General features: G+C 46.7%; 2 protein-coding genes across 2 annotated transcripts in view; one reads left to right on the forward strand and one right to left on the reverse strand.

Moving 5' to 3' along the window:
• The first annotated feature begins 1,876 nt into the window (after positions 1-1,876).
• LOC135400606 (globin-like) lies at positions 1,877-2,410 on the forward strand. Its single transcript, XM_064632439.1, has one exon. The coding sequence runs from the start codon at positions 1,877-1,879 to the stop codon at positions 2,408-2,410; it is 534 nt and encodes a 177-aa protein (XP_064488509.1).
• Positions 2,411-8,300: 5,890 nt separating this feature from the next.
• The window catches only part of LOC135401117 (glutamate receptor ionotropic, kainate 2-like), a 43,663-nt gene continuing 37,288 nt past the window's right edge, over positions 8,301-14,675 (reverse strand). Inside the window, exons 11-16 of the mRNA XM_064633314.1 lie at positions 14,189-14,387; positions 13,405-13,630; positions 10,447-10,718; positions 9,093-9,132; positions 8,809-8,968; positions 8,301-8,575 (exon numbers count right to left, since the gene is read on the reverse strand). Of these exons, the coding sequence (XP_064489384.1) occupies positions 9,112-9,132; positions 10,447-10,718; positions 13,405-13,630; positions 14,189-14,387 (718 nt within the window). The 3' untranslated portion in view covers positions 8,301-8,575; positions 8,809-8,968; positions 9,093-9,111. The remainder of the gene's footprint in view (positions 8,576-8,808; positions 8,969-9,092; positions 9,133-10,446; positions 10,719-13,404; positions 13,631-14,188; positions 14,388-14,675) is intronic.

Raw genomic sequence — 14,675 nt, forward strand, 5'->3', positions numbered from 1 at the left:
AAAATGAGAGAAAACCTCGATTTGCGTCGTACTCGTGCGGTGGTTCTTTGCTGGCTAGGAAGCAGCAACAGACATTCGGATGGGACGCGATCGCACCAACCCAGCAAGAAAGTACTTTACGTATGACATCACAACAAACAAGTCCGTCTGTACCAATGGCTTCAAGAAAGGAGACAGCCTATTTAAACAGACAGTCACCTAGAGAAACCAGGAGCTACCAATTTCACAGCTGCCTGTTAATATTAAACACCATGTGTGCGGAATAAACGGGTTTATATTTTGCAACATTGATTTTTTTTTCTGGGAATGAATATGCCCACCAGAAGCGGAACAGTTTTTTTTTGCTCCGGAGCAGAACCGGTACCCGACCGTTTATGATAGAACCGGAACGAAAACCGGAACGAAAAACGTTTCGGTTCGACACCCTGGTTGCAAATGGAACTGCCCAAAAAAAGTCCCGAAATTGAGTCTTCAAAGTTTCGGGTATTCAACGGCGCACCAAATCAGACGCAAAATTTGTGGAGAGGAGGACATGCTCCTGCCCACATAAAAAATAGCAGGTCAAAAAAAAAAAAAAAAACAGGGCGGGAAAAAAGAGGCGGAATCATTTTTGTTTGCCGCTTATCAACGTATGGTGGAATGTCACCCGCCTTGTTATCGGCGCGTCCTGTGCTGCACGCCGGTCCGGCGATAAACTGTTCTAGCTTCATGGGGGCAGGAACATGTCCTGCCCTCCGCGCATCTTTGCGACTGATTTGGTGCGCTGTTGAATACCCGAAACTCTGAAGCCTCAACTTCGGGACTTTTTTGGGGTAGCTCCCTTCGCAATTCCGAGCGGATTTCTTGGTTGTTCTGGACTAAGGTGTAACACCACAGCTAACACGGCATGCAGTTCCTCCACCACCACCACCAACAACAACAACTACAGCAACTACGGCATTCCGCGGAGAGAGGGACGGGGATGTGACCCGGTTTCGAATCGGGGCGTCGGTTGTGTTCTCTGTGTGCTTTCCCAGGGTTTTCCTCAGGAGCTTCAAGACAAACGTCGGCACGATTCCCGTGAAGTCGGCCCAGGACGCACAATCCCCCCCCCCGCCGCCTGCGGTAGTCGTGACGTTGCCCACTTTAACGTGGTCGACTACGGTAAGCAGTTACGCCACCACCACCACCAACAACAACAACAACTACAGCTTGAGGGGCCAGCTTGGTTGAAGCTACGTGAAACAGCCTAGTTAGTTAGTTAATAAATTAGTAAAATCAAGTAGACCTTGGAGCTTTCAGCAACCCACCATGGGTGCTACCTGCTCCATTGCAAGCTTCATTGCTGCTCCATTGCCCTATATGGCCATCTGTGGCCCTAGATCTGTCCCTGACTAGAGCAGAAAGAACCGCGTTTCTCTGTCGCCCATGAGAAAAAAAAAAAGAAAAAAATTCACTGTTCACACGTCTAACAACAGGAGAAACGGGGTTGTTGACAGCATGCATAATATCTCCTGTTTTATAACTGGTGAGCAGAAAGAAAGTGCAGACAAATTCGGACGTCATCGCTGAGCGCGTGCAGACACTGCGCATGTCTTCCAACTTCTACGTTCTCGCTGCCTTGTGCGCATAAGTAGTGTACCTCGGTTAAACGTTGTTTCCGTAAGTATGCGCCAATGACAGGTGGAATTAGCTCCATGGCATAACGACTTATGTGGGACTGCCTGACGCTACTGCTAGCATTCGATGTCTCACAGATCCGTGACCTCACGGCGTGCTTCTGCAAACGTAGTGAAGAAAGAAGTACTAACATAGTGAATACTGCCAACGAAGATACCGGAGGAAGAACTCCTTTGGTGCACCCAGGTTCGGGATATCGTGCTCCTATATTACAGCGATGGGCCAGTCAAGCAGCAAGGACTCAACCGGTCAAAGACCTGTCGTTCTTGACCTTAGTGGTCCCTTGACAGCTGAAGAAAAGAAGGCAATCAAATTATGTTGGTCCAAGATATCTGAAAACTACGCTTCCAATGGCGTAGGTCTGTTCCTGGAATTCTTCAAGAAATACCCGGAGTGCAAGGAGGTATTTCACGATTTTGCAGCGATGAGTCTCGAAAAGTTAACTACCAGCCCACGACTGTCCGCTCATGCTCTGGCCGTCTTCTACTTTTTACAAGCAGTTATTGACAATATAGACGATGAAGTTCTGGTAGAGGCCCTGATACGCAAGAATGGCTTGAGCCACTCTCGTCGCAAAGGGGTAACTACACAACAATTCGTTTATCTCACGAACGTCATGAAGGACTATTTCCACCAGCTGGTCGGCGATAAGTTGATGACGCCAGTGGCCATGTGTGGCTGGGAAAAATTGCTCAACACAGTTCTGTCATGCAACGAGAAGGCCTTTGAGGAAGCGAGGCGAAAGAAATGAAAAGCCGTTATACAAGGACTACCTCATCATCATCATCACCCGACGTGTGGGCGGAGTTATACATGCATAACTTGTGTATACGACATTGATTTCGTGCATAGTTAGCGTGCGAACAAATATATAATCACCAGAGTCTGTCACCATAAGTGATTGTGTGGTTGCAATACTTTTCGGGCGCCGGTGTAGATTTTCTGGAATAAAACCTGCTTGTCAGTCAGTGCTTTGTCTCGTCCAGTCCTTTATTTCGCCCATCGGCACGGGGTTTTGTCGCTTTCAGTTAGTAGAAAAAGAAATATTGTCATGACCCACCTCTGTAGTGTACCACAATGGTGTTCTATATATGTGGTGGTCTATGCGTTTTGACAGTAGCAAATGAAAGCGATGAAAAGATGGCATGCTGTTCGTTCGTGCGCAGCTACGTGATGAAATAATAATTGGGAGTAGACAGTGTTGGAACATACGTTACCAATCGAAAAAAGGAAAAACAACGAACGTAATACGTTACTCGTTACTGAGAAGCGAGAAGGGCCGCGTTCTGGTTATTTGTTAGCAACGAGTTATTTTTCCGTTTCGAAGGATATTTGACATAGCGAAATTATGAAATCAGCATAATTTTACTTTTAATTGATGTTTCACATTGAATTTACTTTGCGTAGCAGGTGGTGCTCGAAATGGCCATGGGCGGGCATTTTCCACGCATTCCGGGGTTACTGGAGGATGGGTGCTCCATAGCCCATAGCATACAAACAATGAAACCCTTAGTGTAAGGCAAGACGAACACAGGCCAAAAGGAGATGGAACAAGCACTGCAGTGCACTTCGCTGCTTCACAGCACTTCAGTGCTGGTTTGGTTTCTTTCTCTCTCTCTTTCCCTGTGTTCGTCTTTCCTTGCACTGAGGGTGCTATGGCATTCAGTACTGACTCGAGTTAAGGCGTAAAGCCGCGCGTCATCCAGGTCAGGTTGATGACTTTTAAAAATGCATATAGAATGTTCTCCTAACTTTATAACACCGCCATAGCAAAGTTAGGAAGATCACAAAGTGGTTGTTCCAGACGGCTCTAGGAACCCGGTGACTCAACATCCAGGGCAGAACGACACGTACCATGCATAAGGACAATGTCACGGTGGACACATTTGAGGGGGTCGTTCATACTGAAGCGAAAGTGCAACTGAGTGAAAAAAAAAAAAAAAAGGAAAACAAGAAAAGTAACGCGTTGGCCGTTTTTGTAACAAAATCCGTTACTAGTTACACACTGCAGAAAATAAATAAATATATATATAAATATATATTCCCCCCCCCCCCCCAGAAAAGTAACCGTCGTTACTTCGTTCCTCAGAAAAGTGAGCCGTTACCCAGTTGCCAGTAACGTTGGCTCGGTTGGTTGATATCGGAGGACGAAATGGAGAGAGAAGACAGATAACAATAACAGATAACGGTGTCTAACAATTAATGGCGAATTCCACTGGTCGATGTGGAGCCAGCACCCGAATACGCGTGAGGGCAACGAAATCTGGCACGCAGGCACCATATCCGATCCACCACCTAAAAACAATCGCGCTCCAGCCAAGATAATAGAGAGTTTTAGCGAGTCGTTTCTGCCCGATTACCAAACGACCGATTCTGCCGATTCGAAAAGCGAATGGGAAGCGAACTACAGATACTTTTAGCAGATCGGAAGAAACGTTCATCTCCAAATGTATTCCAGATTGATTATTCACATCTTGTAGTAAACATGACATATCGCAGAGCACTTTCAGGCTTTCCCTTTGCAGAAGGCTGCAGTTGAGGCCAACTCGGTCACCGTGTTGTCAATGCGCTGTCAAGCAGACGCTGGCACAGTAGGGAGACTCGATCTCACGTTGATGAATCACGATAATCTTGGAGGTAGTTTTGCTTTGAAAAGGGTTCATTACTCGTGTGCAAGCCTCTCTCGATAGTTAGACCAAACACGTGACGACACGGGGACGAGCACTTTGCATAGCTTTAACGCGCCTTGCATAAACACACAAGCTTTCTCACACGGACTACATGTTCTGACGCCGCAACTGGCCGCTGATGCGTGTGAAACGCTCTTATGAATACGTCGTTACATCCAACAACTTACCGCAGAGGATATACGCTCGTACATCGTCGGCCCCAGTAAACGTCACGCAGTCGCCCTGCAGCTCCGCTACTGCAAACAACAGCCGCCATCTTGCTTCCCGATGCCAGTCGGTCGTGTACGCTGAGTACGACGCAACGACTCGGCGTGAGTGGGTCGTTCGTACGAAACTGCGCTCCCCACGACTCGTTCACCCATTCGTAATGCGCATGCGCGACACTCGAATCGGTCGTTTCGTTCATGCGAAAACGACTCGCTAGAACTCCCCAATTGACGGAAGTCGTCGCCCATATCCGAGAAACTCGGCGAGCCTGTGTGACACTTGCTGTTGCTCGGCCTTGAAGATACGGAAGTTACGACAATGCTTCGTTAGAGTTCCGGCTGAATCCGAGCTTTCTTGGCGGAGCAAGAGGGAGCACTCCGTCACGGAGCGAGGAGTAGAAAAAGCTGCCCCAAACCGACCAGTGGAATTCGCCACAAGTTTACTCAACAGCATAGCTAGGCATTTCGGGTCGCGGAACTCACGACCACAATCATCTGATAAGGCATGAGCCTTATGCCACGTGCTACGAACTCACGTGAAGGTCGATATGGCGTATCGCTGAGCTCGATCATGCCTCATATTAGCGCACTCACCAGATAACATCACACTTGTGACCAGAGATCGGCAAAATAACACATGATCTGGTCGCGAGTGTGATATTATCCGAGCGAGTGCAATAATATGCGGCATGATCGAGCTCAGCTATACGCCATGTCGACCTTCACGTGAGTTCTTAACCTGCGACTGAGCTCACGCCTTATCAGATGATTGTGATAGTGAGTTCCGCGGGCCAAAACGCCAAGCTATCCCAAGCAGCACAATGCACTGAAAGTCGAGTGCAATAGGGGTGGTCGGTATTCGTCTTATCAGAGTACTTCAGTTTCACGAGCCTGTTCAAGGCCATCCACCTACCCGTCCACCCCTATTGCACTCGACTTTCAGTACATTTTGCTGCTTGGGATGCGTCAGCAGGCAACACGTTCCAGTATGTCTATTGATCTGCCCTTTCCCTTCCTTATTTTTGGCTGCGCACATGGTTCATCCCGCAAGAAGCTAAGTTCCACATTTGATAACGAAACAGTCGGTGAGCTCACACACCTCTCCTCTGTTTCTTCTGTGATAAGCACTTCCATGATTTCTCGGCACTTTCTACCGCAGTGAGACGCATGCCCGCACGTGAATGCAGCTGTGGCTCACATCCGCTGCTTTTGACATGAGCGTGAGCGTATGCAGTGGTGCCAAAGGACTTCTTTTCTCGACAGCGTATACATGCTCACGGTCATTCAAGCATCGCCCTGTCTGGCATACACTGTAAGTACCTGGCTTACAAGTAAATAGCAAGCATGTGTATCATGTAAAATGCGTAGGCACACGTGTAAGCACTAGCTATCAAATGTATGCGGCATTTACAGTGCATTGTGCGCATGGGTATGTTTGTGCTCCAAGAGCGACGCAGCATTTAACATGGCGATGTCTCTGCGTATTTCTAATTCCTATGGGGGAATACAAATTTCACTAATTCCACAAAAGATATGTGGAACTTCAGTCAGTTAAACCATCTAGAATAAAACGCTCATGCTATAAAAAGTATCAACACGCAACCTTATCGCACCTTGAATATCAAATAAGAGCTGTAATTTAAGCATTATTAGGGAACGTGGAAAGCTGTAATTAATAAGCGTTAGCTTGACCCCTTCAGAGGGGATACAAACAAACAGTAATCATGTGCTTTGATCAATGTTTGTGAAACAATAAACTATGCTCAAAAGTGAACTCCTGCACTTACCAACGTGAAATATGCTAGTTCGTACATTCCACTATGACAATCATTTGTCGTCCGCGATGCGTTTATCGCTCACATCCTCAATGGCCACACACTGCCTGAAACTGCGTGTATCATGAACACAGCTTGGAACGAAATTGCTCTGGTGTCTTTAAATTGTCCTGTGCCCCCCCCCCCCCCCCCCCGGTTACCCAGTCACACACATGAATGGCTGCACTGAGCCCGAGTACATATCAGCCAGCCCACGAAACAGCCATGTCATGTATTTATGTATGTATCTAATTTGAAATAAATAAATGTAGTGGGTCGTAACCAGGGTGAAGAGAGAAAAGAACCGCTACTACGGCGGAATCTCTTGTCCGATAACATTTCTGAGATGCACACCGCCAGAACGATAGCATTTCAAACAAACTGTACCGGAACATCGCATGATAGGTTATCAGTGAGTTTTAGTACATTCTCTATGTTTTGCGCGTGCGCTGAACTACCAAATCTATCCCTTACGTAGGCAACGGCGATAGCGTACGATGCGTATTTCGTAAGTGTCTGACGTCATGCGGCTCATCTTCGATTTCACAGCTTCCCTTACCGCATCGTTTTCGTAGAGTGCTTCAGATCTACTAACAATCCCTATTGACTCCAATTAATTCCGGCTTCCGCATAGTTGACCGTCGTCGACGTCCTTCAGTGATTGTGAAAGCTACGACGATTTACGTAGCACTAACATAATGTATACGGCGTCCCGAGTTGTACCTCTGGACGAGTCTCAAACTATTCGAAAGTTATTTTCCACTTACCTATTAATATGTCTCGCTTCATCCAGCCACTGCGCCAGCATTACAGTAGAAATGCCGACGCCGATGACACGTGACGTCTCCGCATAGAGAAGTATCGTCTGCGTTGCTAACGCGCAATCTTACTGGTGCATTGGATATTGGAAATGGAGAATAGGTAGGTTACTTAAGTTGTTGTAACCCAACCTGCCTAGCTTTCCTCCATGGGATCCTCCCGCAGACGAAGAACTGCATTACCAGATTGGATGAACACGCCAGAGCACATTACTTACATTAGTATGGCTCCACAAAGGTCCAGTGCACGAAGCACGAGACGCACCGTCCGACGGATCTGGTTGACTTTGGTTGCGCTAAGTAGGCGCCCTGGAGCGCGAGTGTTTGAGACTCCACTCACTTAACGCGACACAAGCACCACGAATATCGACGGTTATTCGCGGGAAATGCTTTAATGCAGACATCTTCACGCCACGCAACCGTCTTCACAGTAAACAGCTCATATGACGTCTGTTACAAATTCCCATCTTTTCCATTTCATTGGCTGTTACAAGGGGAAGTCTTCGCAACTGCAGTCCTCTCTTCCAACGTTACCATAAGTTCTAACTAAGCCAGCGTGTCCTCCGTCTGTGCACTGCACGAGCAGACAACAGGAAGCGGCATCAGGGAGCCAGCAGTGTAGCGCTCCAATATTGCTTTCCGCTGTTTAGTGGCCGCTCCGGGTGTCTCATATTCCCGATTTGAGCGCGCCGAAAGAGGGGCTACTTAACGCAACCTTTGACAGCGCATTATCCAATCAACCAGATTTACAGTTACATTACAATTTATTGGTCCATGCCGATTCTTGCTATCGTTGTCGACGCCAGGTGGTATCAGGAGGTCACACAAAAGGAAGAAGCCGGGCATAAAGCACAATGCCTTCAAGATTATCTGACATTACGGTTCGACCAAATCAAGAAAAGATTTAGTCGTGTTGCACATCTCTCATGCATCGAGGACATTTTGGTTTCCCGTCTAACGATGCGAAATGTATCCCAAAATACTCTATCCGCATGTGTCAGTCGAATACATCACAAAACCCATTTTCCTCGAGGTAGTATATCATTTGATTCCCAAAGAAGCAGGAAAGACAAGGAAATGGCTCATCAGTACTCACGTGCATGTTAACGCAGCGTCATTTATTTCCATCTTTGCCATGTCAAAGATGGAGGACGTCTTTGTTATGAGGGAGCTTTCGTTGTATTCCAAATGTGAAAATATAACAGCATCTGAATATTTACACATACACAGTACGCGAGCAACGAAGCCAACGTGGTGTCTTTGCGTTGTGTACTCCAGTAGAGTTTGCTATACAATGTTCGTCTCACTGATTTTTCTGAAGCGTAGTTGTTGATGGGACTGGTCAATCCTAGCCGCCGTTGGTGATGCATTCCTTGTTAGGTATTGATCTGCAGGAAGGGAGAAAAACAATGCAATGGTCACCCCAGTGTTACTCTATGAACAACGGAGTGTACTCAGGAAAAATCTTGACATGCAAAGAAACATTATCACCTGTCAGAACAACCACCTCGTGTTTTTTTTTAAATTTTATTATATGTAGTCAAATGTGATACAGCGTTTTGCAGCGTTACCTTCGGTTTTAACGTATAGCGCTTTTGTACCGGACAGAATGTGCACCTACATTTAATACAATTCCACGGCTCTTCGTTCAGGGACGATTATCACGGTACCAGACTTCTTTGCTGAGCTTTCTTATTATCATATGAAGATGCGGCTGCCGACGATCTTGGTGTTAGGAGTCCAAGGCTGCATTTCGTTGCCCGCACGTGGTTCTGTGCGACCTGCAAGGCAAACCATCAGAAGAGAGAGGACGTAGAGGAACGCGGAGAGGACACAAAAGACGACATAGTTTGTAGGACGAATGTCTGAAAATTGTGGATGATGAAATAAATGAGTCAGTCTTACCTTGAATGCCCCTACAGTGTCACGTGACCTGATCTTCGAGCTGCAAAAATACACACATTGAACATGTAAAGGCAAGCTATGCTGTTAATTTTCGTTAGAGATCACCAGCAATGGTTTCAAGATCTGGATGAACATGCCCACAGTCCCAAGGACCCAAGTTTTGCCTTAGAGATCATTCAGCTATCGATAGTCGTGATTGCTGTTCATAAGGGTTTCATTGCGGTACTTTCGCCTGGGGATTGTTTTGATCACCACATGTCGCTCGATGAGTGACCTAGTCCATATGCAACAGTCATCGCTGAGGAAGCGCATGAAATGGTGGATAAAGTGATTGTTGTCTAGCTGAAACCAGGGGAATGCAGCTGGCATTGTTGAAGGCAAAGGAAACCAGCACTACAGTGAGTTTAGGCGGTGGTTTCGGCATGTTGGTACTGCTCTCGTCAACCTTAATAATAACACTGAAAAAAATTCGGTCTCGTTTCCCAGCGCGATAACAACCACCCTGTGGGCACTGGGGGAATGTAAAGTGAACAAAATCGTTGCGTCAAACTAAGAGATAATTTTTTCAACTAAGATTTCCTCATGACTTCAAGGGTTGCTATAGTCGCGTCGAGAACGAGACCATATTTTTTCTGGTGTTATTATTAAGGTTGACGGGAGCTGTACATGTAGAAGCAGAGGAAAAGTCAGCGCAGAGATGGGACGAAGAAGAGAGGAGGTACACACTCTCCGTGTGTGTGTGTGTGTCTCCTTCTTCGTCCTGTCTCTGGCCCGTTTTTTCTCCCGCCAGTATAATATACTATGCGCAACGCAGATTATGCACTGGGATTTTCCTATTCGAAAATCAAATTTGGCCGTCACTGTCCCAGAACAAAGCTTCACCACATAAAGGTGCGTCCTCATTATGCCGATCGGCTCCCTCCGCTGTGCTTTGTCTACAGGTGCCTCCTCCTATGCCGATCGGCCTAGTCGATCGGCATAGTGAGCAATATACAAAGCACAGCCGGGAGATCCGATCGGCATAGTCGGGACGCGCCATAACATGCTCAAGGCCAGGCACAGAATGCAACCGTTATCAGTCCTGATTTAGGAGAGAGCAGACCGTACGCGTTTGTTTGACATTAACCTAAGTACAGAGTCTCCCAAAATGCCGTGCACCTCTCCCTCTTTCCTCTTCTTTCTTATCATTAAACATATCCCCCCCCCCCCCCCCCGTGCACCTCCCACAGGGAAAGCGAACGATATCACTTCAAATTGTGGTTGCCTGGGAACGTATGATGTGGTGAAGTTCTGCATCTAGAGTGCAGAGGAAACATAATACACACGAATAATGTTTCTTTATTGGCCATGTTACCTTTGAACGGTATTCGCCGGAACGGGTTTTGCAGATGAACTCCCCGAAAACGATGATGCAAGCGAGCCCAAGGCCCGCAAGTAGTATGACGAAAACTCCCCCTACTTTTGCCAGTCCAAGCTCACTGGTGACGCCAGACTTAGCCTGAGCGACGTCATCGGCACAACGTTTGTTGCTGTCTACCTTCCACCACCGATCTTTCAAGATCTGCAGGGTACCCTGCTCCTGGAGCTGTAAGATTGCCGACGAGATGTGAGTCCGGTAGGGAGAACCTGCAATAAATTCAGTTTCTTTGTCCTCGCTTTAAACAAAGAAAATTTAGTTGTATGTCTTCTGCACGCGTGGTGGCTAGTGTGGTGTGATGTGATACGCGTAATAAATTTTCCAAAAGCAATGTACATCTGCGAATCTGGGATGCTCAGCGGTCTGTGGAGCTTACGCCCCGACTGTCGAAATACGTTCGTTAAAAAAAAAATATTTACAAGATACTGCAGGCCCTCAGGGGGCCAAGCAGGAGGGCAAAGTACAAATGCAAAATATCCGATGTATGACAACACGGTGTAAGATTAGAAAGTTTCAAACGTCGACAAATTCAGTACTATAGGAGTCCTGGTTGTGACAGTGCCAACTCAGTGGCCCCGGCCACGATATGAGGGACACAAGAAGCAAGCCGGTAGCGCGGTAGAAGACGCTTAGACCCATCGTAGAATAGCAACGTACGGTTGACAACGAGATTTGGTCGAGGCAGACCACACTAAAGGACGACACAAACATGTAAGCCTCATACGCCCAGAAGACCCAGGTTCGATTCCTGGCGTCAGCGCCTCTTTTCCCTGAGTTGTTGCATTTCGTAGAATAGCGAGCCGACCTCCGTCTGTCTGGCCTTTCCTTTTCTTTTTTTTTTCTTAATAAACATCCCCCCCCAACTCGTGTCCCACAATGGACTATAGCAGTAGAGTGCGCCATGTTCGAACCTAAACTATACACACCGACCATTATCTTGCGTCTTGTTTTTTTCTGTTAGCAAGCAGTTCCTAAGCTAATTCTTATCTTTCATTTCCTCCCGTGTTTTCTGCAAGACGTTTCATTATCCAAACCACAGAAATTTTCGTATTTACGGATTCAACATTTATTTGCAAGTGATATCTGTGTTTCATGTGGGTCTACCGCAACACATTTGTACAATCTTCTTAAATACCGTCGAAAACCACAAATTCAGGGCAACAGGATTAGATCTGAAGGAAAATGAAAAATATCGAGAAGTACTGGAAATTCGCGTAAACCGTGGAATTTCTGCCAGATGGTTGCCCATTCTGGTTCTTCAAGAAATGGGTGGACTATAGACATCGAACCTATTTCGTGCCGATGTTACGGTTCCCGCGAGATTGGGCTTGTTTTTATCTATTGTAGAATATTGTTTGACATTTCTGAACCTATTCGTTATGTAATATTAATTTTCATGCTTGTTATACGAACTGTGGGATTATTCCTTATCGCGTTCCCCGATATGCCTGTCCGCACTAATTCTGCAACGTCAGCCGAGGGATCAATATTAGAAGAATCCGAAGCTATGCACTGGATTGTACGGACGACCCTACGAGGCTTTGAGGCGGGAATCTAACGGAATCTAACTGGTGAATATTTTACTAGCAGTTGGTGGATGCACGTCATCCTGTCGCCGAGGGAAATTCATAGGCAATCCAGATTTCGGCGTAGTGTAGTCAGGTTTGCCCATCGTAGACGGGCAGATCACAGCCTCACAATTCCTTTAGGGATACAGAGATGAAAGTATCTCGCTTGCAGACATGAATGTTCGCAGTGTTTCGTAGACCTCGTTGACTTTTCATCGAGCGATCATCGTGCAACGTGAGAGGAAGACGCCTTTTTCACGACCTCTGATGGTCTCGCGTGATTTGGAACGGATGTCTCTGTCATTAAGAATGCTGCCCAGTCGACTTCCTCGGGCCGATAAAGTTCTATATTTTGTCGCGCACACGTGTTCCTCACAAATGAAACCCTAGTCTCTTGAGTGATCGACTGGTATTCTGGTTCGGCCCTGCGAGCTTCGGGGGGCCATCGCAGTCGACTTTGACAGCACTTTGGGCACGCGCTCACTGCGCGTGCAGGAAGCACTGCCAATAGCTATTGAAGCAGACTATTGAAGTGGCTATTGAGCCCTGATGACCACACAAGATGATACTTGAGGGATTTAAATACGTCAATCTTTGAAAAAGCCAGACAGCAGCAAGAATCACACCACGCACTTTTGCCGGTCGAGTGCGGTGACCAATACGCTACGCTACGGCCTTCCAACGACTTAGCAACGGGCCTTATTCAACGAACGGGACACGTACTCTTGACATTTTCTCCTACACGTCGTTTTCTCATACACACGCGCGCGCACATATACAGTACAGGGTAAGGCAGCGGCATCTGGTAAACATGATGGAAAGTAACTATTCTGAGCCTGGCTTGCGTGGTTCGGTTTCTGGGGTCCCTCAGGACGGTACCTGAGATTTGTTCTTTTGGGTACACTACTGTCATTGTTGCCCTCCTCGTTACCTAATCATTTGTGAGGCAATACTTCCGTTAAGTTGGTATACTACAGAGCATACGCTAAATACTTGGTCACAAAAATGAAACAACTAACTATTTTTGGCAGGATTACTGCATCAGTTTGGACCTGTGGGAAGCCCGTTACGATGGCATTACTTGTGCCTGGGTCACACCGGGAGTCTCAATGGTCATTGTAACCAATGACCATTGAACATGTGCATAGCTCCATCTAGCGTGTAACGTGTGAGCGCCTCAAGCAGCATTGGAACCAATGCTCCTTGAGAGGCTGACTCGTTACACACCAGGTGGCGCCACGCGCATGTTCATCGGCCGTCGCTTTCAATGACTCGCAGTGTGACCTGCGTCTCACGATTTCAAAACGCGTTCCTATTTGTTATGTACCTGACGGCATGGCAATTCCGTAACTCTTTGAGTCGAGCAAACCACCGATCTGTGTGAGAGTGCAGTCCCGCTCCACGACATATTCAACGGTGGTAGATTCCATAAAGAATGCGTAGTTCCCGTCTCGCACTCGCTTGATACCTTCCGCGTTGGACTCCGTTAACACTGTCGGGTCGGCGTTGGACATCGCCTGCCATAACTTCTCGTATGTTTCGAACTTCGATTCCTGAAATATGTGAAAAAGAAAAATTACGCATCATGCGGAAACTTAACCCAATGAAATGTTATTCAGAACTCATGAAGTGCACACAGACACTGGATAGCACACTAGAGAATGTACATTTGCGTTACTTTCCATACGTCAGAGAGCTCAAATTTCCTCTATGTTGAGAGTAAAACATTGGTCGAATTTGAGCATTGTGCCAAAATGTTTAAATATGGTAGCTTTATAAGGCCATCGTTGCCGGTAGTTTTTGTTTTGTGAAACTCTTTTTGAAATACTAAGAAATCTTTACTGAAAGTACTTTAATGTTTCACGAAATCGTTTAATGTTTGTTTTGTTTTTGTGTTGTTACTGCGGCGGTTGCACAATTTCAGCGTACCGCAAACACAATCTGGGGATCATGTGGTGTCACGTGATTCTATAAGGCCAAGGACGGACCTACACGGTGTTTCAAACATCATCGCAAACGAAAAAGAGAAGCAACTTGAGCAGACGCTAAAAAGCGATGGTTCATAAGATTCCGTGTATAAATCTTACTGACGCAGAAGGGTGGTTACGTACTCTAAAAAACGCCTCAGTAGAACCCGACGTGACGCATCCGTAAAGAATTTCCGTTTGCTTGGAGAGATCTTCCGCGCTCTGGATTGGTGACCGCATTCGCTCACGCGTGAGAAAAGATGCCAGGTTTGCCGTGTACGAAGAGATGATCACGAAAGAGAAGAACCACCAAACGGCAGCGATGATCCGCGCCGATGTCGACCTGCGCAAGGACACCAAGGAGAGGAACGCAAGGAGAGGAACGGGCCCTCGTCAGCTGACTTGCTTAGTTTTCATGCAACGAAAACAGAAAAGAGACAGCGCGCATGCAAGCACACTGTGTGAACTTCAAGAAGAGATTAAAAGAAAGCGACTTTTTTTTTGTTGTCATTTTAGCGACCTAGATACGCTGCCACAACGACCAGTCTCTTTTGGGACTAAAACCAAGGATGCATATTTCTGGAGGTCAAAGACTAAAATAGAGGGTAATTGCAGTCTTGGTGCTAGAAGC

The sequence above is a fragment of the Ornithodoros turicata genome, chromosome 7, assembly GCF_037126465.1.
Source record: "Ornithodoros turicata isolate Travis chromosome 7, ASM3712646v1, whole genome shotgun sequence".
Classification (NCBI taxonomy): domain Eukaryota; kingdom Metazoa; phylum Arthropoda; class Arachnida; order Ixodida; family Argasidae; genus Ornithodoros; species Ornithodoros turicata.